This window comes from Trematomus bernacchii, unplaced genomic scaffold (genome assembly GCF_902827165.1).
Source record: "Trematomus bernacchii unplaced genomic scaffold, fTreBer1.1, whole genome shotgun sequence".
Classification (NCBI taxonomy): domain Eukaryota; kingdom Metazoa; phylum Chordata; class Actinopteri; order Perciformes; family Nototheniidae; genus Trematomus; species Trematomus bernacchii.
The window spans coordinates 21,012,549-21,037,854 of record NW_022988043.1 but is presented as its reverse complement, the minus strand read 5'-3'; the positions used below and the strand labels follow the sequence as shown (position 1 = coordinate 21,037,854).

The 25,306-nt window shown below is 39.3% G+C and overlaps 1 protein-coding gene across 1 annotated transcript; it reads right to left on the bottom strand.

Moving 5' to 3' along the window:
* Window positions 1–5,365: 5,365 nt before the first annotated feature.
* slc2a8 (solute carrier family 2 member 8) lies at window positions 5,366–25,091 on the bottom strand. Its single transcript, XM_034118184.1, has 10 exons — window positions 24,733–25,091; window positions 23,024–23,186; window positions 17,478–17,684; window positions 15,994–16,093; window positions 12,247–12,458; window positions 11,974–12,123; window positions 10,963–11,071; window positions 9,460–9,633; window positions 8,572–8,717; window positions 5,366–7,252 (listed from the first exon to the last, which is right to left on the bottom strand). Exons 1-10 carry the CDS (start codon window positions 24,825–24,827, stop codon window positions 7,106–7,108), a joined length of 1,503 nt encoding a protein of 500 aa, XP_033974075.1. The 5' UTR covers window positions 24,828–25,091; the 3' UTR covers window positions 5,366–7,105.
* Window positions 25,092–25,306: the final 215 nt, after the last annotated feature.

Here is a 25,306-nt window from a genome sequence, read left to right as displayed (position 1 = left end):
CCTTTAAGGGAGGCAATGTTGGATGTCAGAGACAAAGTGACAGATAGATCCTCTGACCAAGGTTGAAGCACAGAGTTTGGCAGAAGAGGTTGGGTCATGCCGCTTCCTCATTTGCACAGTGGTATGGTATGACATTCTTCACCATGTGAACCATGTTAGCAAGCTCCTGTAGTCTGCCACAATGCAGCTTGATGTGGCAGTTGCCCTCCTGACAAAGGCAAAAATGTCTCTGACTAGTTATAGAGACACTGGCTTTGCTGCAGCTCAGGCTACTGCTAAAGACATGTGTGAGGAAATGAATGTGGAGACTGTGCTGAAAGAGAAGAGACTGAGAAGCACAAAAAAACACTTTGCCTATGAAGCCCCAGACGAGCCTATTACAGATGCCAGGAAGAGGCTAGAAACGACATTCTTCAATGTAGTTTTTACACAACTATTGAATCCTTAAAGGATAGATTTAAAACTCTGGGTGAAGTGAGAGCCAGATTTGGAGTGCTGCTCAACTTAAAAAAACTGGATGGTGTGGAATTGTGCAACCAGTGTGACAAGCTCTGCAGCACATTAAACACTGGAGATGGAGGTGACATTGAAGGAAAGGAGCTGGCTCTGGAAATTACCAATCTGCCGAGCCTGCCTACATGTGAAATGACTGCACTGGAGCTCCTCTCTTTCATCCACAAAAAAACCTGAAGGAACTGTATCCCAATCTGTGGGTTGCCCTGCGAATCGCATGCACTCTTCCTGTGACTGTGGCCTCAGCAGAGAGGAGCTTCTCAAAGCTGAAGCTCATCAAAACCTACCTGAGGTCATGCATGGGACAGGATCGCCTCACTGGTCTTGCCATAATCAGCATCAACCATGAGATTGGCAAGCAGCTGTCATATGATGACATTATTGATGACTTTGCTTCTAAAAAAGCAAGGAAGCAGAAGTTTTGAGGAAGAGGAAAAATGTAAAATAAACATTTTTGAGAAAATGCTGCATCTCTTTCATTTATTGACATAGAGGAGCCTCATTGTTTACCTTTTAATATAATTTTCTGTAAGTTTCAATTGCTTGGGTCAACTTGAGATGTTCAATTTGAATTTGAGAGAGGTTTTCGTTAATTTAACCTGTTTTCCTCTTAAAGTGTAACAGATTAATGCATCTCCACATATCATCTTAAAGGCTTTGTAATCCTCCCATTGTAGTTTGACAAAATAGGGCCCCAAAAAGCATTTTGCATAGGGCCCCCAAAAAGCTAGAAACGGCCTTGCTCTCATCTATACCGAAAGTAGAAAAATGCTGACTCATTGGACTAATTCCGGCACCACTCCCTACATGTAACGTAATTGCCTGGTTAGATTACAAAAAAGTAACTATATTCCCCTACCTTTACATAAAGAAGGTGTAATAAGATTACTGGTACATTTTTTAATGCGGTTTACTAGCTGATCACAATGTTACAATACATTTAAAAATAAAACATTGATTTTATTTCTGCTTTGTTTGCCATACTGTTCTTTAGGTTCATACATTAGGTTTGAATCTATACGCCTTTCTGAATTGAATTTATTTTTCTCTTTCTTTTGTTGATTTATTCTTTCTTTTATTCAGCCAAATATTCATACATCGGTGGGAGTGAGCTAAACTGTAGCCTATGTATTAAAGTTACATTAAGCATTTTTTGTTTCTAAGATTTTATTTTAGCTTTTTCCCATTTGCATTTCTACTGCTTTGTAAGCCATGCATGACTTTTATCTGAAACTAGCATATTATATGTGACCTGCTCTATCAAAATCAGTCACTTCAATGCTGAAACACTTTTTGAGTTATACACACCATTTGAAAGAGGAGAGCATTAGCTGTCCAATGATATACAGTTCCAGTCAAAAGTTTGGACACACCTTCAAATACGAAGTTTTTAATTTATTTTAATTTGTTCTACTTTGTAGATTAATAATGAAGACATCAAAACTATAAAAGAACACATGTGGAATTATCTAGTAAACAAAAAAGTGTTAAAAAATCCAGAATATGATTTATATTATGCTGGCTACTGCAGAATGTTGTGTTAGCCATGCTGGTTAAGTGTGCTTTGAATTTTGAATAAATCACCAACAGTGTCACCAGCAAAGCCCCCCCACACCATCACACTTCCTTCTCCATGCTTCACGGGGGGAACATGCACATGCAGAAACCATCCGCTCACCTTCTCTGCGTCTCACAAAGACACGGCGGTTGGAACCAAAAATCTCAAATTTGGACTCATCAGACCAAAGTACAGATTTCCAAGTCTAATGTCCAATCCTTGTGTTTCTTGGCCCAAACAATTCTCTTCTTCTTTGATGTCTTCAGTATTAATCTACAAAGTAGAAAACATTTAAATAAATAAAAAACTTCAAATTTGAAGGTGTGTCCAAACTTTTGACAGGTAGTGTATGTATTTTATTCGTTGTATTTCAAAGCAAAATACGTCCCTTTAGATAATGATTGTTACCAATACAGAATGATGAGAAAAGGCTCAAAGTTTTCAGGCAATTTTTAAGTATTTATTCAACTAAATCATAAAACAAATTCATCTTGACATGTTTGCAGAAACACATACTGTACACTTTACTGTTTCACCTTTGTCCCTTACACAAATCAATCGCTGGAACAAAGTCACTCAATCAATCAATCAATCAATCAATCATCAAAGTTTATTTATATAGCCCAAAATCACACATTTTTGAGAAATTTGTCTCGGCCCCCCTTCCAATTGGAAAGTGTCCTTGGGCGCTATATGAATCAAAGTTATTATTATTACTGTTTTGAGGAGTGGGTTGAAGTTCAGATCTACTCAGTCTGTTGTTAGGTTTTTTTGCACTATATAGTGATGCAGGACGAAACCCGGAGCAAACCCGGAGAAAACCCGTACGCAAGTTACAACTTACAACATAGTTGGAAGGTCATTTTCATCCTCATGTGGCTGGTGGGCTTGTGGAATGTCTTCAAGACCCACATTGATCCTTTTCCCTCGGGGGAAGTGTCCCAATGTTTCCTCTGAAACCATTGTTTGCTCTGAAACAGTTCTGGTTTTTCTCAGGTACTTTTCATCTAACCACGAGTCCACCCTCTTTGGTGTTGTGTCTGTTGCCTTTTCAAGATTTCTTTCTGTGAGTCTGAGTTTTGCTTTTAGTGCCAAGACCTCGTGTGTTGTCTCATTGATGATGTTGGTTTTTTCTACATCCAAGTTGATCTTTCTTTGATTAAAACAGTTAACTTCGTCCCTGGTGCGTTCCACTAGCTTGGCATCGGCTGTGTGAACCCTTGCCAAACCTTTAACCTGATGCATCAAGCCGTCAACCATATGACGATACCCTGTCCTCGTGTTTTCCTCCATTGGCACTCTGTCATCGCCATACGTGCTGTGCTTTGAGATGAGCAACACCGATAATAAGCTTCTTGGGGTCAGTGATATCAGCCACTGCTTGTATATCTTCCTTACAGCGCATGATGTAGGTCTCCATGTCTTGGATTTGTACGCGCCCTTTGCTCAAGAGTGGCTTACAGCAGCTGAGTTGAGAGTGTAGATCTGTGACCCTTCCTTTCAGGACCTTGTTTTCATTCAAGTTCTGGCTCAGCCTTGCCTTGTTCTTCATGTGTTCAGTCTCAGAGATTCTGAACTGTTGGTCCAAACTCTTGGATTTCTCCTTCTCTTTTTCTAATTTAAGATTTGTAATAAGGTTGCGGTCCTTTTCTTTTGCCAAATCGTCTACCAATGCTTTTTCATCCTTCTTTAAATTTAATATTTCCGTATTTTTTCTTTTAATAATCATCTTGTGATCCTCGCATTGTTTATGTGACTCAGCCAAATCATTAGTTAAATCCGGCAGCCCACGTAGTCTCAGTACATCGCTCCTCAGTCTTTCAACTAGGTCCTCCTGGCGTTTCTTGACCAAAAGATTTTCCACATTTGCATCTAATCTTTTATGAAAAATACCGTTCTTGATTTCAGCTGCCATTCTATCTTTTAAGTTCACCAGCTCTTTTTCCTTCTGAATTACTTTGTTCGTCTCCTTTAACACATCGGCTTTACATTCTTGCAGCTTCTCTTGCAATATTTTATCTTGTTTTTCATTCTTCTCTCCCAAAATACTGCTTATTTGCCTTTCATGCGTTGCCAGCAAACTCCTGTCATTTTCTTCAAACTCTGCTGAGTTTCTCCGTATGAGAGACTCATACTTTGCAATGAGTTCTTTTTTATGTTCCTCAAATTGGGTGTCTTTGGTGAAAATTGATTGCTGCAGCTTTTTGATTTTTGCCTCTGCCTCTGCATCTCCATCTTTTTTGTTCCAAGATTTTTTCTCATAAAGAAGTTCCTTAATATACCCTAGGTTCTCTTTTAATACATCCTTGTCTTCTTCAATAGTTGCCTTTAGAATCTTGTTTTCAGACTGCAGAGACTCTATTTTGAGGCTTTGTGAGAACAGTTCTTCAGCTAACAGCTTCTGCTTATATTGTACTGCATCTTCGTTCGCCTGGAGCTGGACTTTTTTAACATACTCAATTGTCTCCATTTTGAGAAATGTGTCTAAATTAAACAATTGAGTTTCAGCAGCAAAGGGTTCACCTTGAAATATAAAGCTGCCTTGAGTTGTTTTGTGTGTGCAACCTCCAGTTGCTGTTGTTCCTGGAGTTGGAATTTATTCAACTTTTAGCCCAATGTTTAAATTAAATGTAAAATGTTAACGTTTGTTTACTTTTCTTACTTGCTGTTTTTTCAAAAGCTACAGTCTCTCTGAACAAACTAAGTCTTACCAAGCCACCTGGGGAGTACTTGATGTGTGGGCCTCTTGCAGGGAAGATGAAATGCTCATTACGTCATAAAACTTTAAGGCATAAATCGATGACGTCTTGCCCTTCGGAGTCTTCGAATGAAGTCAGGGATGACGCCATCACGTTAGGTGTAAAACTACGGTGGCCGAACATTAACAACGTTCTAAGAAACGCTGCATACGTTAAAGGTTGTTAAATAATAACGATGCAAGAAGCTCAGGACATAAGGAAAACAAAAAAGGGGACACTAAACAGTGATGCACACGGCTGGGACCAGGAGCGCATGTTGACGGGGAGTTTTGAAGTCGGTCATCGGTCGGTGTTGCTGGAAAGTTACCTTAAATGTACGTTTTGTTGTCTTATTTTACCATTGTAAAGGAGAAAGCGTCAGCTAAATGTAATGTAATAGTGATGCGTGATTCAGATGCAGATAGCTCGTTTTTAGCCAGTCAATACAACTAATTACTCACAATTATGAAATTATAAAAGTCCTTTGCAGTAGGCTACACAAATATTACTACAACCACCATGTTTGGCTATAACAGTGTGAAATTGTACACAGGCCTCTTTGTCCAACTGTGGCTCATTTAATCAGAAATCATCAGAAATCCAAAACAATACCTGACAAGAATGTAAAAGTAAAAAAAAAGCGAAAATCAGAGGTTCAAAACTGTTTCAGCCCCTTCAACACAACACCTGAAATTAATGTTGAATATTCGGTTATAAATGAATTGTAATTTCACGTATTTCGTACGGATAGATCATCCTGCCATCATTTTTAAAAGGGTATTCTTTCTGCCTTCTGCATCCCAGGCTGTCCTTTAATAATAATAATAATAAAGTTGAAATTCTTTAATAGCAATGGTATAAGAAACACCAACAACAAAGAGCTTCATTTGCTCCCGTTCAGACTGAACTCAGAGTACATTTGTAAACAGAAAGTACAATTGTAAAACATTTAATTTAAACAAAATAAGAGCCGAATATTACATAAGTTACCAAAAAAACAGAGTTTGCAGTGTTGTTGATAGATGCTTCGAAAAGCTTTGCATTAGAGAATCTGTTCAAGTTTCACTTCATTTCTCTGATGATGTAAACTACGGTTAGATTAACAATTAGTCAGACTCCAGTCACATAAATAATTCGCCTCCCAAAACATCAGTACGATAAAGATTCTGCAAAATTCTTTGTTTCAAGGGACCTTGCTAACTGTCAGGTCCATATTTGTATTTTGTGCTGCGACATGTTCACATGCTTTAATGTTCAAAAAGCTCTTTATTTTTCTCATACTGCCTGTGCTGCAGCACCTCTTTTCACCCTCTGTCTGAAACCAGAGCCCAGTCTGCTCTGATTGGTTAGCTGACCGGCTCTGTTGTGATTGGTCAACGCTTAGAGATGAGTTTAGTGTAATCTCACCTCACTCATTATGTACAAAATATTATTAACAGACTTCATTAAAAATCAATACAGTTCATTCATAAACCACACCCTGCAAAAATGATCTCAGGCAGCTGAATTATTTCAATAAAACCAACACATTATCTAATAACACCAAATTATGTAAAAAAATGGACACAATGTAATACATTAAGACACTGCATCTGTTGAATTTAGTAAAAAAACACCTTTAGAAAGCAATATGTAAAGCATTCTACAGTGGCCGATCCACGCAAACACGCGACAGCGGCCCAAATCACAGGAAGGAGAAAAGCGCTGCACTGAAAATCGATGTAAATATAAACATTCTAAAGTGCCAAAACACATCCAAAGGAAGAAACATCTTCACCAACTTGACGTAACATACGCAGAGTTTCTTACAATCGCTGCACAAACGAATCACTGCAAGAAGCTCAAAACAAAATGGAAACAGCTTTTTTTTATTTGCAGTGTTTTGAATCTGCTTTTAGTAAACGCTTTGCATGTTTCCTCAAGTTGGTGAAGGTTTTCGAAATGCTGGGCATGTGCTGTCAAGTTGAAGATGGTTCTTAATTTGCATGTGTTTTGTCACATTTGTGGGTTTTTTTTGCATTATTTTTTAAAACTGCAACACGTTACTCCTAATGGAAGTGTTTTGGGCCGTTGTAACGCGTTCGCCCACATTGTGACATTCATTACATATTACAGTTGTTATAACAACTTTCCAATAAATCCTTGAACAAAATTATTTTATAAATTTGACTTTAAATCATACTGACTGAAAAAAAAAGTTTAAATGCCCGCGCAGAGTCCTGAGGATTAGTCCGCCCAGATATATAAGGTCTGGGACTTTTCAGTTTATGTCATGTGTGTTTCTGCAGGAGGGCCTTCATGGACCTGACGTCCCTCTGAAGATGGCTTCGATCTGCTCCAGTGTCTTGCCCTTTGTCTCTGGGACGAAGGCGATGGTGAAGATAACGTTGGCAGTGCACATGGAGGCGAAGAGCCAGAAGGTTCCTGCGCTGCTCAGAAGACTCTGGAAAAGGTCACAGTTAGATGCAGATGTTGGAAAAGATCACAGTTAGATGCAGATGTTGGAAAAGTTCAAAGAGGAAACTTGCATTGTTTCACAGTAGATACCAAAACAAGGGCTGCCAAACGATTCACAACTGTATCGAAATCGCAATATGGACTAGTGCAATATCCAAATCATAGCAAACATAATATTTGGTAAAGTAAATAAGTGAAAATATATTTCTGAATGGACTATTTCATAAAGTATGAAAAGGTATTCTACAGACTTAATAAAAAAATCCTTGTTTGGTACAGATCCTGTCTAAAGAAAAAGATGATTTCATATTATTTTTCAACAATATTGTGAATAATGTTTCAAAAATGACTATTTCTTCCGATATTGCGAATCATAACGCAACGGCAATATCAGTCCAAATAATTGCAATGATTTATATTTTTCTGTATCGTGAAGCTCTAACCAAAACACATACAAATTACCTTTTTTTATTAACACTATAAAATGTCAGTTAACTTTAAAACTCATTTTATCTTTTGCATTTTCCAGAGTGACGTCTTATTTTGTAGGTACAATGTTCAAAACCAAACGAAGATAATTTTACGTTGATATGAAACTGTGAGAAGCAACAAATTCCTCACGTTGGTTAAAGTGAAACGAACAAATTACTTGAATAATCATGTCATAGATTAAGAGATTAAATGTTTATAATGTTTTTCTGTCAAGATGAAATAATTAGGATCATAGAGGTTTCGTTGACTATATCCAATAAGTTATGCGTTCTGTAAAAAATAGCACATTTTTCAGAAGGAAATGTTGCCATAACAATGGGCCAATATCAGCGAAGAGATTATTTGGAACAATAATTATGATATGCACATAAGAGTGGTGCAGTGATGATGTATGTTTGGCATGGCTGCACATCACCACCGCTAAGCTAAAGGCAGACTTGGGTCGGCGTGATGACGTTTAGTAGTCCCATTTATTCACCTGTAAGCAACCTCCGTTTTATGATACACGGAGAAGCTTCGGACGTTCGCAAGTGGAGTATTTACTGACATATTTTATGTCGTAGAACAAAACGTGCAAATCTCTTCAGCTTGTGTTACCAACAGACCTTATTTCAGGCTTCTCACCACAAACACTTCTGTTTTGTCTTTTGTTATTTATTTAATTTCATTTGAACTTTTGTTTGTTTCAGCTGGGACTGTCATCTCATCATACTGTCCTGTCATTTGTGTGTATCTATTGCCTGTATAGCATACACAAAATGACCTCCGGAAAACATGCTCATGATCACTAAACAAGTCCTGTTGATCACTCACCATCATGTCTTGGAAGGTTTTGGTGATGAAGAAAGCCATGCTCCAGTTGGTGAGGACGCACACTGCGCTGGCCACCCCCCTAATTTTGTACGGGAAGATCTCCGACATAATCAGCCACGGGATGGGACCCCAACCGAGAGCGAAACCTGAACACAACAGCGATTATTAATGTTGTGCAACCTGTGGAGGCACACAGACCAGTCTATATGTTCTAAAATATTCCCAGTGGTGGAAGGAAACAATTAAAGATTCAACCAAGGACTTAAATACAAACTGGACATACTAGTCCATTTCAATTGTATGCAACTTGTGATTATATGAAGTTAGATTTTGAATATCTGTGATCATTTGAAGGACAAAGCGTTCCTTTATTAAAATTATCATTTTTTTCAAGCTCATTCAAAAGCTTCTTGGATTAGCTAGGAAAAGCATGGCCATCATTTAAATAAAGAAGGCTTTTCTGAGAAGAAATGTGTAGTTCTCACAGGAACGCTATAAACATATGATGATCTAGTGGAATATGATGCATTGCTGTGGATTAAAGGGGCCCTATTCTGCAAAGGTTCAGGTGGACATTTGTATTTTGTGCCTCTACTGTGACATGTTTACATGCTTTAATGTTCATAAAGGGACAGGGATGTTAGCCTTTGCAGACCATTTACATGCACACAAACCTATATAACACACTACAGGAAAGGGAAAAAACCCAAAAAGCACAATAGTATCCCATTAATTGTATGTCTGATATGTGTAATATGTAATATAAAGCGCTTTGAGCACTCGGAAAAGCGCTCTAATAAATGTCTAAACTTGCTCTTTGGTGCTTGTTCTGCGTGTCGGGGCCTTTAATGACAGGGTTAGAGTTGTGTCAGGGAGTCAGGGTCTCACCTGTGATGAAGACAGCCATGCTGGCCAGGGCCAGCCAGGCCAGGTCAGCATGGGGTTCCTCGCCCGCTGTGCTCTGGATGTCCAGCACCAAGTGTCCCAGTGTGGGGGGGTGATTTTTAGACACCAGGTAGAAGTAAACCCCGAAAGCTGTGGTGCTGATCGCCATGGCAACACCTTGATTATGAATGGGAAACAAGCAAAGTCTGTTATGATCATTTGGTAAAAATAGCTGTGCAGGTAATATTTCAAACCCTACTCCTCTACTGCGCTGGTAGCAGGAAGGGGTCGAATAAAAAAAGATTCCCTCCCTGATCATAAAGGGGAGGGGCTAAACAATCCACACCTGAGAGCTGGAGGAAGCTATTTTGACAAATAAGCCACACCTGTGAGCTGAAGAGGAAAGGAGATGACTGCTGAAAGTTGCACAAAGGAGACGAGAGGGCTGTGAAAAAATGCTGAAAGAGGAAAGAAGTGGCAGTCTGATCCAGTTTATTAACCTAGCTGCATTTTTGGGGACTTTTTTGGTCAACCAGGCTGTACTTTTGAAAACACATGACCCCGGGAGCTGGTGGGATGAATACAATTCATCTTAAACATCATCTTTTGACCTGCATGTGATGCTCTGGGATCTTCCCTGGCCTGCCTGGACCTCCAGGTAAGTTTTGCTCTGCCACTTCCAGGTTCTCCTCCAATCCCCCCAAAACCCTACACTCTAACCTGCACCCAAACGCCACACTCTGAACTCTGTATTCATAAACACCCATATCCACCTTAAATTGAACTGGACTATTTTCAGAGTGTTAAAGGACCCACACTCACTACAAATGTTTAAGCAATGAGCCCTCATTGTATTTAAATCATTGATGGATGTTTTGTTATTTGAAGTTCTGATGATTTTTCATCTCTTGAGTTTCTTAGGATTGTGGTATATTGACTGTATTTTGATCTTTTTGCTTTGTGATTTAAGTTTTTGATCATTTATCCATTCACACTAAGCTGTGGATACACGGTTTGTATTTGATTATTACAGGATTGTCCGTGTTGTTAGAATATATCTGGATGTCTACATCCTCAAAAACTGATATTCATTCATATAATTGCTGAACAACAGTGGTCCCAAAATTGAGCCTTGTAGCACTGATCATGGTTTAATTGCCTACACTTTATTACTATACAAACACTTTGAGAAGGACCAGATAGATATGATCTTACCCGTTTTAGTGTGCTAAACAATGCTTTATGCAGGTCAAGAATCCATGTTGCTTAAAATTATTCATATGGCATTATTACATCTTCATAAAACATTTGTTTAACCCCAGCATTTTGTAATCAGCCCTGCAATATTGTTTTACAGAATGCGGGGAAAAAATGCATGATATATTGCTTCCTGTTATTACATAATGTTACTAAAACTAAAGGCAAATGTTATTTCCTCCAAGAAGGGAGGGTGTATTAGAGTGCCGTCACATATTTGTTTAAAATATGAAGTTGGATTGAAAATACCTGAGATGATGAGAAGGATTTTTCTTCCAGCTCTGTCCATGATCAGCGCGGCCACTCCCGTAAAGACGACCTGAATCAGACCCACGATCACCGAGGCCAGGTCACTCTCCTGAGAAACAACACATTCACATTGACGCTTTTAAAAAACATATACATCATACATACATGGTATGAATTACAATTTCATGTACCAACAAATCAAAGGGATTTATGATTGAAATGTAGTCAAATCATTACTTTTTGTTTGCGTTTAGATTAAGTATATCCTTAAGGGGGGCAATATTACACAAATGTTCACGTTTCATAATTATATTTTGTGCCTCTACTGTGACATGTCACTATGTTACAGAAGTAACAGGGGAGTGTGTGGGAGAGAAACTCCCTCTGGAGGGAACTTTGCGATTTTAGCCTTTGAAGAATGCAGAAAAACCTAATTAACACACTACAGGAAAAGGGAGAACCCCCAAAGCATAATCGGGCCTCTTTAAACATATCAAGTTCTGACCAGGGAATAACAGGCTCTCTCAATGTCCAATGTGGAACTATTCCTGGAAAAAAGTCCAACAATGATTTCAATTATTTTGCTTTGCATAGCACATAGCTATCAATCATTATTTTCGACGACAGTTACATTAAAACGTTGTCGCACGGCGACAGAGGACAGAACAGGAGCACAAATACAGTTTTTATTTAATATAAAGTAATAAACATGCTAATTTTCACATTATTACTTCTCAGGTTGATATAACTATTTGTATTTTTTATTGTAAAGTATCTTTTAGTGTACATTTTACTTTCATTTGTAATGTTTAGATTGATGATGATAGATTAGTTTAGTTTTTAATTAATACTTTATCTTCTTATGTTTATATAAATATTTTATCTTATCTTTTATTTACTTCTTTGCAAATCGACTAATTGTCACAAAACCAAATTGGCACAGGAACAAACATTTTATTTATAATCTGTGATTTATCCGATGGAATAAATCACACATAAAAGCCTTTTCACCTTAAAATGTGCCTGTTCAAATATGTTCTCTGCGTAGAACATGATGGCGTTGATTCCCGTCATCTGCTGAAATATCATCAACATGACCCCGATCATCACAGGCTTGTAGACTCCAGGGTCTTTCAGGTCGGACATTTGGAATCTAGAGCCCTGAGAGGAAACACACATTTTCTCACTGACCAAACGCTTTAGGAAACCATCAGTGAGACATTTCATTCATAAATGTTCTTCATGGATAGACCAAAAATCATTGTAAAAACTCTCCAGACTCACCTCCTCATTACAGGCGTCCTCGATGCGGGCGCACTCCCATTCGATGGGGGCGTCCGGACCTCGCAGGAAACGCAGCGCCTCCTCGGCCTCCCGCCTCTTGCCCTGTGACAGAAGGAAGTGCGGCGTCTCTGGCATGAAGCACATGCAGACCATCAGCAGCGTAGGCGGGATGGAGCAGCAGATTGCCAGCCAGCGCCAGTCTAGGTAGAGCCCTGCAGGACGAGGTCACACAGCTCAGAAGATAGTGGTGCAGGAATGAGTTTTATAACCCAGAAATGAGTTAGCATTCTAACCAATCCGCGTCGTTTGATACCCATGTTAAGCAACTGACGAGATCTTGTTTCTTCCACCTACGAATCTGTAGTTTCAACACCCGACCTAGAAATGATTATACATGCGTTTATTTCATCTCGCATTGACTACTGCAACGCATTGTTCTCCTCTCTCAGCATGTCTGCTCTTGGTCGTCTGCAGGCAGTCCAAAATGCAGCTGCTAGACTTCTCACCCGGTCAAACAAACGGTCCCACATTACCCCAATACTGAGATCTCTTCACTGGCTCCCTGTAGCTTATAGGATACACTTCAAAATCCTCACTCTCACCTACAGAGCATTGCACGGTCAGACTCCTGCTTATGTGGCTGACCTAATTCATACATATACATCAGCCCGCCCACTCAGGTCACACATGCACAATTTACTGTCTGTCCCACGTAACCACCTTAAGACCCGCGGTGATCGAGCGTTGGAAGCCGTGGCTCCTAAGCTATGGAACGCTCTGGCCGCTCATCTACGGTCTGCTGACTCTGTTGACTCCTTTAAAGCTAATTTAAAGACATTCCTGTTTGGGCAGGCGTTTGGGTAACCGGTGTGCTTGATTTTATTCTATTTTATACTACGTTTATATTTTGTTTTCATTGTGTTTGATTGTGTTTTTATTGTGTTTTTATGATGTTTTGGTGCTTTTATGACTTCTTAACACGTGGCTTGTGTGTTCATTTACCATTGTACGATTCCTATGATGATGTTTTATTGTTTTGTCAAGCACTTTGTGACTTTGTCTGTGAAAAGCGCTTTATAAATAAACTTTACTTACTTACTTCCAGTTAGCTAATCTGAACATTTTTCGAAGGTGTTTTTGAGTGAAGGCATGACATATGGTTTGTTGTCAACACAAGCTGAAGGTATTTTTAAATGATGTTCAAAGACATAAAATACATCAGTAAATACCCCACTTGTGAATGTCTGAAGCTTCTATGTGTCCTAAAAAGAGTGGTTGCTAGAAGCAGTGGCTAAATTAAACTACTAAAAGTAATCACGCAAAAAACATTAGCCTCGTTAAGTTTAGCGGTGGAGATGCGAAGCCGTTGCGACGTGATGTTTGTTTATAACGTTAGATTTAACTTCTGGTGATTAATATGTACTATTAATCTGTGAGATTATTCTGGTGAACAAATAACACTACTAAACGTAATCACTCCGAACATTAGCCGCCTTTAGCTGAGATGCGCATCCGTGCGACATTGACGCAGTTCGTGTATAGCAGTGTTTCTCAAACCTTTTCACACCAAGGACCACTTAACCAATAAAAAAACACTCACGGACCACCTAACTCCACAAATATCCAAAAACAATAGGCCTGCTTACCACTCCAACAGTAGATAACAAATTACAGCCTAATAATGACAGCTTAACTTCTCTATATCGCCTCGTTCACACATTAAATCAACAATACAATTACAACTACATATTATATAAGCATTTTGTTCAAATGCGATTTGAAATGCTCAGGTTTTTTTTTTAAATGTAGACTACATTTATTACGGAGTTTATGTCCGAGCCAACAGACTCAAAGATCGTTGGCTACTGAGAGAGATGCAAAATACACTGCATGTATTACGACACAAACCTCAGCTGTGGATTTTCAAAACAAAATACAGTAAAACTATGGTCGCAGGCCCAAGTTTATCTCTCTGAGGTCTAAGCCCTTTTTTCACATGTTAGGCTCGCCTGGGCTTTTTTTGTAAAAATGCTATTAAAACATGAACCTTGGTGACCATCGGGCTGGCCTGCATGGTCTGCCTACAAAACAAAAATGTAAAAACGTTTATGCAGCCCCAACAACAGCCTCTGATCATCAACAGACTTCATGCAACGCTTCATCGGATGCATATATTAGATAATAATCTCTATCTAACTCCTAACACATCTAAATCTACTTCCAGCATGGATACATTTTCATAAAAGACATCCATTGTTTGTTTTAGACGCTTCTTGAAATCTAAAAAAAAAACACATCGTTTTTATTTATTACAAATCGCCTGAAAATGGTACAAACAAGTGGCAACATGTGTGACGAAGGTGTTGCAATGGGCTATATCATGCAATCGAAAGTTAAGCTCGCTCCATTGCGGAGATATTCCCGCGAGAGTGCGGAAAACTTAAATTTATTTATTTATTTCAAATGTGAAATGTTACTAATATACTCACGGACCACTAGGGTCACTCACGGACCACCAGTGGTCCGCGGACCACACTTTGAGAAACACTGGTGTATAGCATAGATAGACTGTATATATAAGGTGTATAGCCTAGCGTTAGCGTTGTACTTTTGATAATTGCCTTTACGCTTAAAAGAATCATAAAACTTGTGTTAATATGTACAGATTATCCTGCGGAGCAAAATGTGTAAATATAAAAGTGTGTTTGTCAAAGAGCTTATTTTTGAGATATTCCAAAATGTAATTGAAAACACCTTTTAACTTTTGTTAAGGGAGCCCTTGCTGCTTGATGCTAACTTTTGAGTGTTTTAGGTTTTTTTGCAGCCAATGTTGGCAATGGACAAGGTAATTATCTCCTACAAAAGGGACGTCATTTGCCTGAATTTCCTTCTTTCCTTCTTGTCTGTATTTTCAAATTGTTGGACCAAGCATCGAGTTTTTCCCCCCAGTTGTGTGCATGTCAGACTGAAGGCTGCAGGACAAAGAGGAGCCTTGTCCAGTCACGGCCGTCTTCATCTGCTGCATCCAAAAATATATTTGCCAGCAGATCTGATTGTTCCACTGGCTTTTCAACAACGACCACAGTGTTCACCTTTGTGCTGAACAGCAGCTGGCATGTGACAAAATTAGATTCCAATTTGTGTTCCTAGTTTGAAAACTACCAAACCGTTACTACTGTGAAAATTGGATTCCTTTATATCACATTGAATAATACCAAATGTGTGACACATTAAAGGGCAAACGACATAATATATACATGTCCTCTCACAGGAGACAACCCATGTCATGGGACACACATCTTCTATTGGGTCAAAGTGAATGGCATGCGGCTAACAAGATTAGCGAGAGGCAGGTCAGTGAGGCTGTAGAAGTTTCAGCACGGGACTCATATTTGAGGATGATGACATCACATGATGCACTGCAACCTTTGAACCAGACGTTGGAAACAGTATAGCAACCTCAGGACATGTTTAACTAAGCAGGTTTACATTAGGTGTTTAGAGAAGATAATGAATACAGATAATAACCAGAACGAGCAAAGATATTACACATTTTGAGATAAGATTTGTAGCTATGTATTTTGCAGCTACTGTCATACGCTGGAAGTTAATGATATACAGCTTGTAAACTGTGACCTCGTGCGACTTATGTTTCTTAAACATTCAGCAAGTTTCAATATCCTGTAGTCAGACTTTTTTACATGAGTTTGAAGGACTCCATAAAGACATAAAGCTGAGGAGACATACCTGCGAGATACACTCCCATGATCCCTATCACCACCATGAGCTGCACACAGGAGCCTAAGGTCCCGCGTACCCGCTCATGGGCCATCTCAGAGATATACAGCTGTATGAAGAGAGACAAAGAGAAAATTACACCAGAGAACGCTCAGTGATATTCTAGACTTTTACCCAAAGACACATAATGAAACTATCAAACTATTTACATTATCGAACTGAGTAAAAGAGAAACAAACAAGTTGCAGCTATAGCCAAAAATCATAGGTATATTACTATTCATATTTTTTTGTTGCGTTATTATTGATTCAGATGCTGTTTACTTACTTATTAATTCATTATTGGTTGTACAAAAAGATCCAAAGTTACCAGCACATCAAAATGCTTGTTTTGTCATTTGATAGAACAATAATGTAAAATAGAAAACCTAGCAAAGGCTCTATATTTATGAGGCTAAAAGCAGAGAGTGTTTGGCAATTTTGCTTTATAAAATACTTGAGTGATTAATCAATATTTATCAAATACATTAACAGTTGACATTTCATTTTCTGTAAATACATGAATTGTCTTTCCAAATGTTTAAGCTCGAAAGTAATTTGTCAGGGAAAATATGTATAAGAGACACATTTAAAAAGGATGTAGTTATTGATGTTTTATAAATATGCAGCATAACAACGCAAACAGATGTGCTAATATTCCACAGACATACCTGTAATGCAATCACATTTTAATTAAAAAAAATGGCTATTTGCATACTTGTGTTGTGTATTTAGTACCCTATGTTTATATACGCTGTTTAAGTTGTAAGTCTATGTCTATCAGTGGATTTTTACTGTTTATTTTGTATGTGAGTTTTCAGTCTGTGGCTATGTTTTTTATTGTCCTGTGTTCTACATTTGTTTTGATGTCCTATCTGTTATTTTTTTATATGTTTGTATTTATTGATGTACAGCACTTTGGTCAACTGTTTTTAAATGTGCTATAGAAATAAAGTTGGATTGGAGTTGAATTGGATATATTTACAGTTTATGTTTATTTAGTTTAAATTGTATCATATTTGTATCTCATGTACCATGCCTTGTAAACATGCTGCTGCAACAAAACTATTCTCCCAATTTGGAATCAATGACAGTTCCGCTGCTTATATATGAATGTTTGCACATCACAACGTCTGAAGTAAAAAGGCGATACTGGGGAGTGTTCATTTCATTCATTCATTCACCAATAAGATGATAGAAAAGCATTTGGAGTATGTCGGTTGAAAATCATTCATACTGTTTCAGGCAGCTGCACTTTGTTGCTGACTAGCCATTAGCTTTCTTCCCCTCTGTAGGGCATGGAAAGAAACAACAGTGAAACTACTTTTCTGCTAGAACAATTATTCAATTACATTATTTGACCCCAGCTTCTCCAAACATGTGCTCTTTTTCTGTTCTCAATCAAAATGATAACCAATTCCTTTAGGTGCTGGAAAGCGTGCCGGTGCTAATTACCGGGACCACCAGTGAGGTGACCCCGCTGGCGAGGCCGGTGAGCACTCTTCCGACGTACAGCATCCACACGTTCTGAGCTGCGATGATCATGGTGAACCCGAAGACGAACGGCAGCGAGCAGAACATCAGACTGAGCTTCCGGCCGAACCTCTCCACCATCCATCCGCCCAGCAGGCCGCCGGCCGCCGCCCCCACCGTCACTATGGACTGAGAAATAAACAACACTGAGCCTTGGGATTTGCCCAATTTGACAACTCCAAGTACACATTAGAAGTAGATTGTTGTCAGAAATCTGCTCTTCTCTGCTGCCTAGCTTTTCTGTCCAAACATTTCACTCATGATTATTCATGATACTTATTTCGATTTATAAAAGGTTTATATGCTGGCCAACGGGTGCAAACCATTTACAACGGCCAAGAACATTTACAATAGGAGAAACACGCTGCAGCTTCAGAAAGGATGCAAATATAAAAACATAAAATGTGCCAAAACACATGTCACATGTGTCACAATAATTATAGCGACAGCAGGAAACAAACAAAGTCGCTGAGAGGCTGAGGCCGGGCCTGTTGGATATTGTGTGACACGCTACAAAAAAGTACTTGCTGAGATCAAACACTCTGTTGAAAAATAATGTGGTTTAATGAAAACTGGGATGATCAACTTATTTTCCTTGGACATGTACATTGTTATATTAATCAAAGCAATCATTAAAACGTGCGGTCAACAAAAAGTACAACGGCCCTGTGTTGTACTTTTTGTTATACACGTTTCATGGCTCCTACACACCAGCCTCTAATTATTAGGTTAGTATACATTATAATTACTAACATTATTAAAATGGGAGACATGTGACAATTATAGCTTGGTACTCAAGTCCATACAGTTGCAGTTCATGCATGTGTAGTTTTCCTTCATCTTTCTTTATACGAGTCATAAGGCCAAAAGGTACCACCACCTAGGCTCAGTCAAAAATAATCCTTAGTGTCCTTTTAGTCTGTCAGTCGAAAAGAGTCAATATTGTGGTAAAGATGTCACTGATGTCGGATGTTCTTCCGTCTCTTCCTGCCGTTTCTGCATCTTCTCCGTGATATTCTCGCTTCGATCGCCCCACTCCTCCTTTAACGAGGAGCGCAGCGTGTCCTCGTCGTCTTTGATTTTGAGTCCTTCGGCCTTGTAGAGCACGTTGGTCCACTTCATCTTGTTCTCCACGGTCTCCACCTTGTTGAACACGATGGCTGTTACATTTATTTTGCTTGCAGCGGGCGCCTTTCTGAGCAGCCGTTGAAGGAGAGGGCTTTTGTTGGGATTTGGGATGAGGCTTCTTCCCATCTTTAAAACTTTTCTTTTTACACTTCTTCTTCGGCTCTTGCTGAGAAAACACTTTCTTCGCAAACTTCATAAACTTGAGATCCTCTCTTGACATTCCAGCTTGTTCCTCCAATCTGTATTCAGGTAAGTCTGTGCCGAACTGCTGTGGCCAAGGTTCATCTAAATTCATAACTAAGATTCTGTTCACAGATACTTCTGGTTTGTCAAAGTCTATTGCATTCCCACTCACTCCTTTAAGTGGTCCATTCACTGTCCAGCCTAGGATTGTCCTGCTTGCATAGGGTCCATCATCCACACTGCATATGACTTCCAATGGTTCCAAGGCCTTAGGAACATTGGTTCCTATCAACAGTCCAATCCCTGCATTTATTTCAGGCAAATTAACGTTTTTTAGATGAGGCCATCTTTGTAGGTCTGCTTGTCTAGGAATGTTCCCACTGTGGGCAGGCATGCACTCTTGGGTGTAGGTTTGTGGCAGTTCACAGAAATTGTCATTTTTTAAGACAGCCACTTCTAGTCCCAACACAATATGGCTATTTAAGACCCTTTCTTGGCCCATGGTTCATAAAAGAATCTGCGCCTTCTTTAGTTAGGCTGAGCTCGTGCATCAGATCCTCTGTACAAAACACTGCTGTACTTCCTGGGTCCAATAAAGCATAGGTGGTGACAATCTTGCTGCCTTTCGTTGACTTGACTTGCACTGGAACAATGGGAAGTTTACAGTTGTCATCACCAGCCCCAGTAAGGTCACTTGAAACTAGTGTGCTGTCCACTGATAGCTCTGATGTATTCTTGGCTTGAGCAGGATTGTGTCTTGCTTCATTCATTGGAAGGGATGTGAAGTATGGTTGGATGTTTGAACCCACATTTTGAACAGGAAATTCGTTTTTTGCAATTTCTGCTAATGTGCCCCACGCACAAACAGCCGAAACAGACACCTTTTTCCATCAAGAAGCCTATCTTTTCTTTGTGTGTTCCTTTTTCAAGCTGATGGCACGAGTCCAAGGTGTGACCTCCTCCGCAGCACAGACATGTCCTCCATTTTGTCAGAATGTGTTCCTTCCATTCAGTATCTGTCTGGGTTTCATTTTCTACAAGGGCTACAGTGGTGGCAAAGCTAGTTCCTACGAAATGTGAGCGAGGCTGTGATCTGTTTAAACCAGTATTTTGTGTTATGAAGGGAGCATCTTGTATGTTTCCAAACACTGGGTCGGTTAAGATTTTAACTTGTCTCTCAATGAAATGTGTGATGTCAAAGAATGTTGCTCTGCGGCTTTGAGCGAGGCTGTGATCGGTTTAAACCAGTATTTGTTGTTATGAAGGGAGCATCTTGTATGTTTCCAAACACTGGGTCGGTTAAGATTTTAACTTGTCTCTCAATGAAATGTGTGATGTCAAAGAATGTTGCTCTGTGGCTGTTCCTCTCCTGCAGCTCACAGGCTAAAGTTCTCCACTTGTCTCTGAATTGGTAAGGTAACTTTCTTATTATGATCATCATATTCGCAGCCATGTCAAGCTCATGCAAATACTGCACCTCTTCCATTGCGTTTGCACATGCTCTAAGGAAGAAACTGTAGTCTTGCAGAGCCTTAACATCTTCTGTTCTTATAGGAGGCCATGAAAGAGCCTTTTGCAAATATGCAGATGCCACTTTCTGCTCATTTCCAAACTGCTCCCTGATTAAAGCTTTAGCCTTGACATATCCCCTCTCTGGATCCATATGCTGGCAACTTCGAACAAGTCCTTTGGGATGACCCTGAGTGTACTGCTCCAAAAAATAGAGTCGGTCACTGTAGCTGTTTGTGTTTTTCTCAACACCATTCTCAAAAGCCTTCATAAATGTATGATATTTTAATGGGTCGCCATCAAAAACTGGAATCTCTCTCTTTGGCAAGGATGAAAGACATTGCTGTTGTATTAACAGTGTGGTTATTTCATTTGGTTTTCTCATAATGCCCAGTATGTTGTTTTGATCTTCACTTGAGTTCAAAGTATCTCCATAATTCATTTGTGTTTTCAAATTAGATTTTTTAAGGGATACTGGCTCTGAGGAAAGGAACCAAGGTGACATGTTCTCATTAGGCCGTGTTGTTGGATCCAAGAAGTCATTGCTAGTCTCTCTTTGGTTTAGCAACATTTGTGGAGTATTTATATTGTCCTTGGCAGTGTAGAGGGCTTGTGGTTTAAGGTTTCTTTGTTCAATATAAGAGTTCATTCCATCCGAATGCTTAGTTCATCCTCTGGGAGTAAAGGAATCAACATTTCATGTGAAATAATGGCTTTTTTACCCAGTTGAATTAAATTATCTAAATGAGTTTGCACACGTGAGGCATTTCCTTTTTCTCTCATATGTGCTTTTATTTCTGGTATGAGTGCTTTTATTTTATTCACACTGGTTTTACGTTCCCGTTGAAGTTGTTCTATCTTATTTACCAATGCCTTCGCAGTGAGTTTGCGTTCTCTTTTCTCATAGTCCATTTCAACATTTTCCACGTCAACATTTATTTGACTCATTTTCTCCGTTTGATTATTGGAGCTTCTTCAGTGCATTCGTTTGATTGTAACACACTCACAGATCGGAAGAAAATTCCTTGAAAAGCATCACATTTCCACATCAACAGAGCAGAGCAACTTCCATGCGACAGAGCGGAGATATACAGTGGAGATACACGGCGGTGAATATGAGCACATTCAGTGGTAAGGCTTACCTAGCCGTGATCCGCGTTGAATGCGGCTTCCAAAACTGCAATCTTTATTAACAGCCAGTGCTTACCTCCGTGAATTGTTTCCAATGATTTCTTATCTCCATTCTCCTCCAATAGATCCTTAATCCATGCGCTGTTTGATGATGATCGCCTTACGCCTTGTGTGCTTGTTGTGTTGTTTTTTGTTGACAAAATATAGCGACAGCAGGAAACAAGCCAACAAACAAAGTCGCTGAGAGGCTGAGGCCGGGCCTGTTAGATATTGTGTGACACGCTACAAAAAAGTACTTGCTGAGATCAAAAACTCTGTTGAAAAATAATGTGGTTTAATGAAAACTGGGATGATCAACTTATTTTCCTTGGACATGTACATCGTTATATTAATCAACGCAATCATTAAAACGTGCGGTCAACAAAAAGTACAACGGCCCTGTGTCACCCTCTCTTCCACACACACACCTCACGCGGGTGAACAGGATTATAATGAGTGCCGCCCATATCCATGTGACCCAAGCCAACCAATCAACAGTGACCAAACAAACATCCTATATCAAAACCAAACGCATTGCTATATACGTTTCATGGCTCCTACAATAATAAAAAACACAAATGTGCCACATGTGTTTTGGTACATTTGTGTTTTCTATTTGCGACAGTTGGCCAACTTTATAATCCCCGAACATCAACAAGCACTCCGGTCCCAGCTTTGCCTGTTTCCGTTGTGTCTTGAGATTCTTGCAGCGTTTCTATTTACTGTGTTTTGTATTTGCAGCGTTTTTCTCCTAATGCACGTGTTTTGGGCCGTTGTAATTCGTTTGCAGCAGTCGGCCACCGTGGGTTAACACACCAATACACATGCAACAATAAGTATACACAAGCAACTACCCAAAAAAAATTACAAAAACTAAATGCTTAATTACTCACTTAAAGGTGGGGTAGGTAAGTTTGAGAAACCGGCTCGAGATACACTTTTTGTTATATTCCATGGAATGCTCTTAACATCCCGATAGCAATGAATATCTTAAGTGCTTTGACAAAAAATCCATAAAAAAATGTCCTCTGTGGAAGCCGTAGTACTGTAAAAAGCACGACCAATCATTTTAGCCGGCCCGGCTAAAATAACTGGATGGCCTACCTGCCTGTCAGCCTTCCATCTGTGCACAAACTTATCTCGTGCCCTCATTGGTCATGTGCGCGTTCGTGTGTGTTGGAGGAGGGGCTCTGTAAGGAAGTGGCAGATTTCTTCCAGCTGTGTATTTTCAAATTCTAGCGCACTCGAGCCGGTTTCTCCAAAATTACCTACCCCACCTTTAAGTTAACTTACATTAGACGTCTGGTACTATTAGAGTTTTTTTGGTGTTTCTTTATACTTTTACCATGTTTTGAACCCATGTGAATCCAATGAGATGTGTATGGGCAACATGTGGTGACATAAAACTGCTGATATGTTGAAAACACATCTTTTAAAAGCAGTTCTGCTTTGAGCCAAGTGATATGGTAACATCCTACCCCAAACCAGGAGGCCTGGTTAGCGTCCAGCCGCAGCCGAGGGTCACTGATACTGGTAAGTTCTGGGATGGCAGGGGAGCTGTACCCCAACACGAACCCGAAGCTCATGGGACCAAGAACAGACACAAACGTTGCCAAGTACAGATTCCTGTTTTTCACTTTACTGTGGAGAGAAAGACGGAAAGAAGATGAAGGACAAAGGTCAGTGTGTTCATTTCTTTTCAAAAAATAAAAATAATGTGATTTTGATTCTGTCTGTTTTCAATTGTTTTTAATGTTTAAACAAGAATAATAATTGTATTGTGTTAGTACATAAGGAAACCTATACTATGATAGAAAAGTATTTGGAGTATGTAAGTTGAAAATCATTTATACTGTTTAAGGCAGCTGCACTTTCTTGCTGACTAGCCATTAGCTTTCTTCCCCTCTGTAGGGCATGGAAAGAAACAACAGTGATGCAACTCTTCTGCTAAAACCATTATTCAATAAATGGATTAACATTGTCTGACCCCAGCTTCTCTGAAGATTTGTGCTTTTTTATGTTCTCAATAACATTTTTAACCAATTCCTTTAGGTGCTGGATTGATTATGGACAAACAAAAAGAATAACTTGTTTTCTGACATGTTGCTGGCTAAAAGGACTTGGGTGGCAGTAGCTCAGTCCACAGGCAGTGCATTCTGATATCTCTTCACATTAATACGTGTTTGTTAATCAAGAAAATGATTACAGAATGAAAAATACATTGCTCACCTCTTTCTAACTACCAGAGCCCCAACACCAGAAATATGTTTTTGACTAAGAACCATCACAGACTACAAGAGGCTGATATAATGTCCACATCTCTCCCAGAAGAGCTGAGTAACTTGGCATGCTTTAATATAATCTCCCCAGTTAAGTAAGTACAACAGACTCAGGAGCCCAATAGAAACATACAGGACATAATGTGTAGACCTTTCAAACTGCTTAATCCAGCAAATCACCTAGATCTGATGACTACAGACTTGTTTCAAAAAGCCCTCTGCTTCATTGACTACCGCCCAGTCGTACCACAATCTTAAAGTGAACCTGAACTCACCACGCAAACAACATCTCAAAGAGAACAAGAGGCTCTTCTTCCTCCAAAAGGCTAAGGAGGTTAAACATAGACTCCAGGATACTTCTACGGGCGCATCATTGAGAGTATCCTAACCAGCTGGATATAACTTGCACTATTATTTAAAGCTGTTTTTGCTTTTACTTGTCAGATTTTCTGTTTTACATACAGTATATTAAATAAGTATTGTTGCCCTAAGGCCCAATATTTTAACTGCCAACGACTGCTTTGCTGTAATTGTGGAGCACATGATAGGAATGAGAACTTGAACAATTACATCACTGGTCCATGGTGAAGCCTCTTCAATAATAACGTCCAAATGGTAGTGGAACAACTAATAGGCACATTATTGTCAAGAGACAAGTCAACATTTTATATTTTTTGGTACTACATTAAAAAATAAATGGATATCCTTTGAATTATTAAAAGTGCATTCAATTGTTTGTAATACACCAGCATGAATTGCCTTACAGTTAGAAGGGTGTAAACTATGCCCCTTGAAGTTAACATACAGATAAATGTAAGACTTCTGTAATGGTACTTTAAAAATCCATATTTGTGTTGATAAAACAGACTACACTCAGCTCGGTACTGTGTATGGTTGTGTTAACTGACCTCAGATAAGCATCTTGCTCAGACATGAGTCCAGTAAGGTCCTCATCTCCATCCTCCGCATCCAGCAGCCTTCTACTCTCGTTTTGGATGTCCATACTGACGACAGTAATGTTACTATTGGGGTCTTCTTGTTCACGTTTTTCATGGATCACAGGTTAGGCGAAAACTATTTCCAGAGTATCGTCTACTTGTGTGTACAAATTGTTGTGCAGCCACACAAGCGAACAGACACCTAATACAATATCTCAGGTCATCGTGAAGTATGCATCGGATATTTCAGTAAAGTTAATCTACAAAATGATCAGCAATGGTTTTTGCTTCCTCCACCGGTGGTAGCCAACTTGCTTTGTCAACATTTCAGTCAGCTGATCATCATTTGTGCCGGCTGTTTCCCGCTTTCAAAATAAAAGTATCTGTGTAGAACCAAAAGAGCGTCTTGTAACAATGTGTTAATTTAAAAAGTGTTAGGAACTATAGAGCCTCGAAAAACAACACTGTCTAACTAAAGGTGAAACTTTCAAAGCCATTTTGCATTCATTATTTTCAATGAGGCAGCTAAAGCTAGTTACAGGTT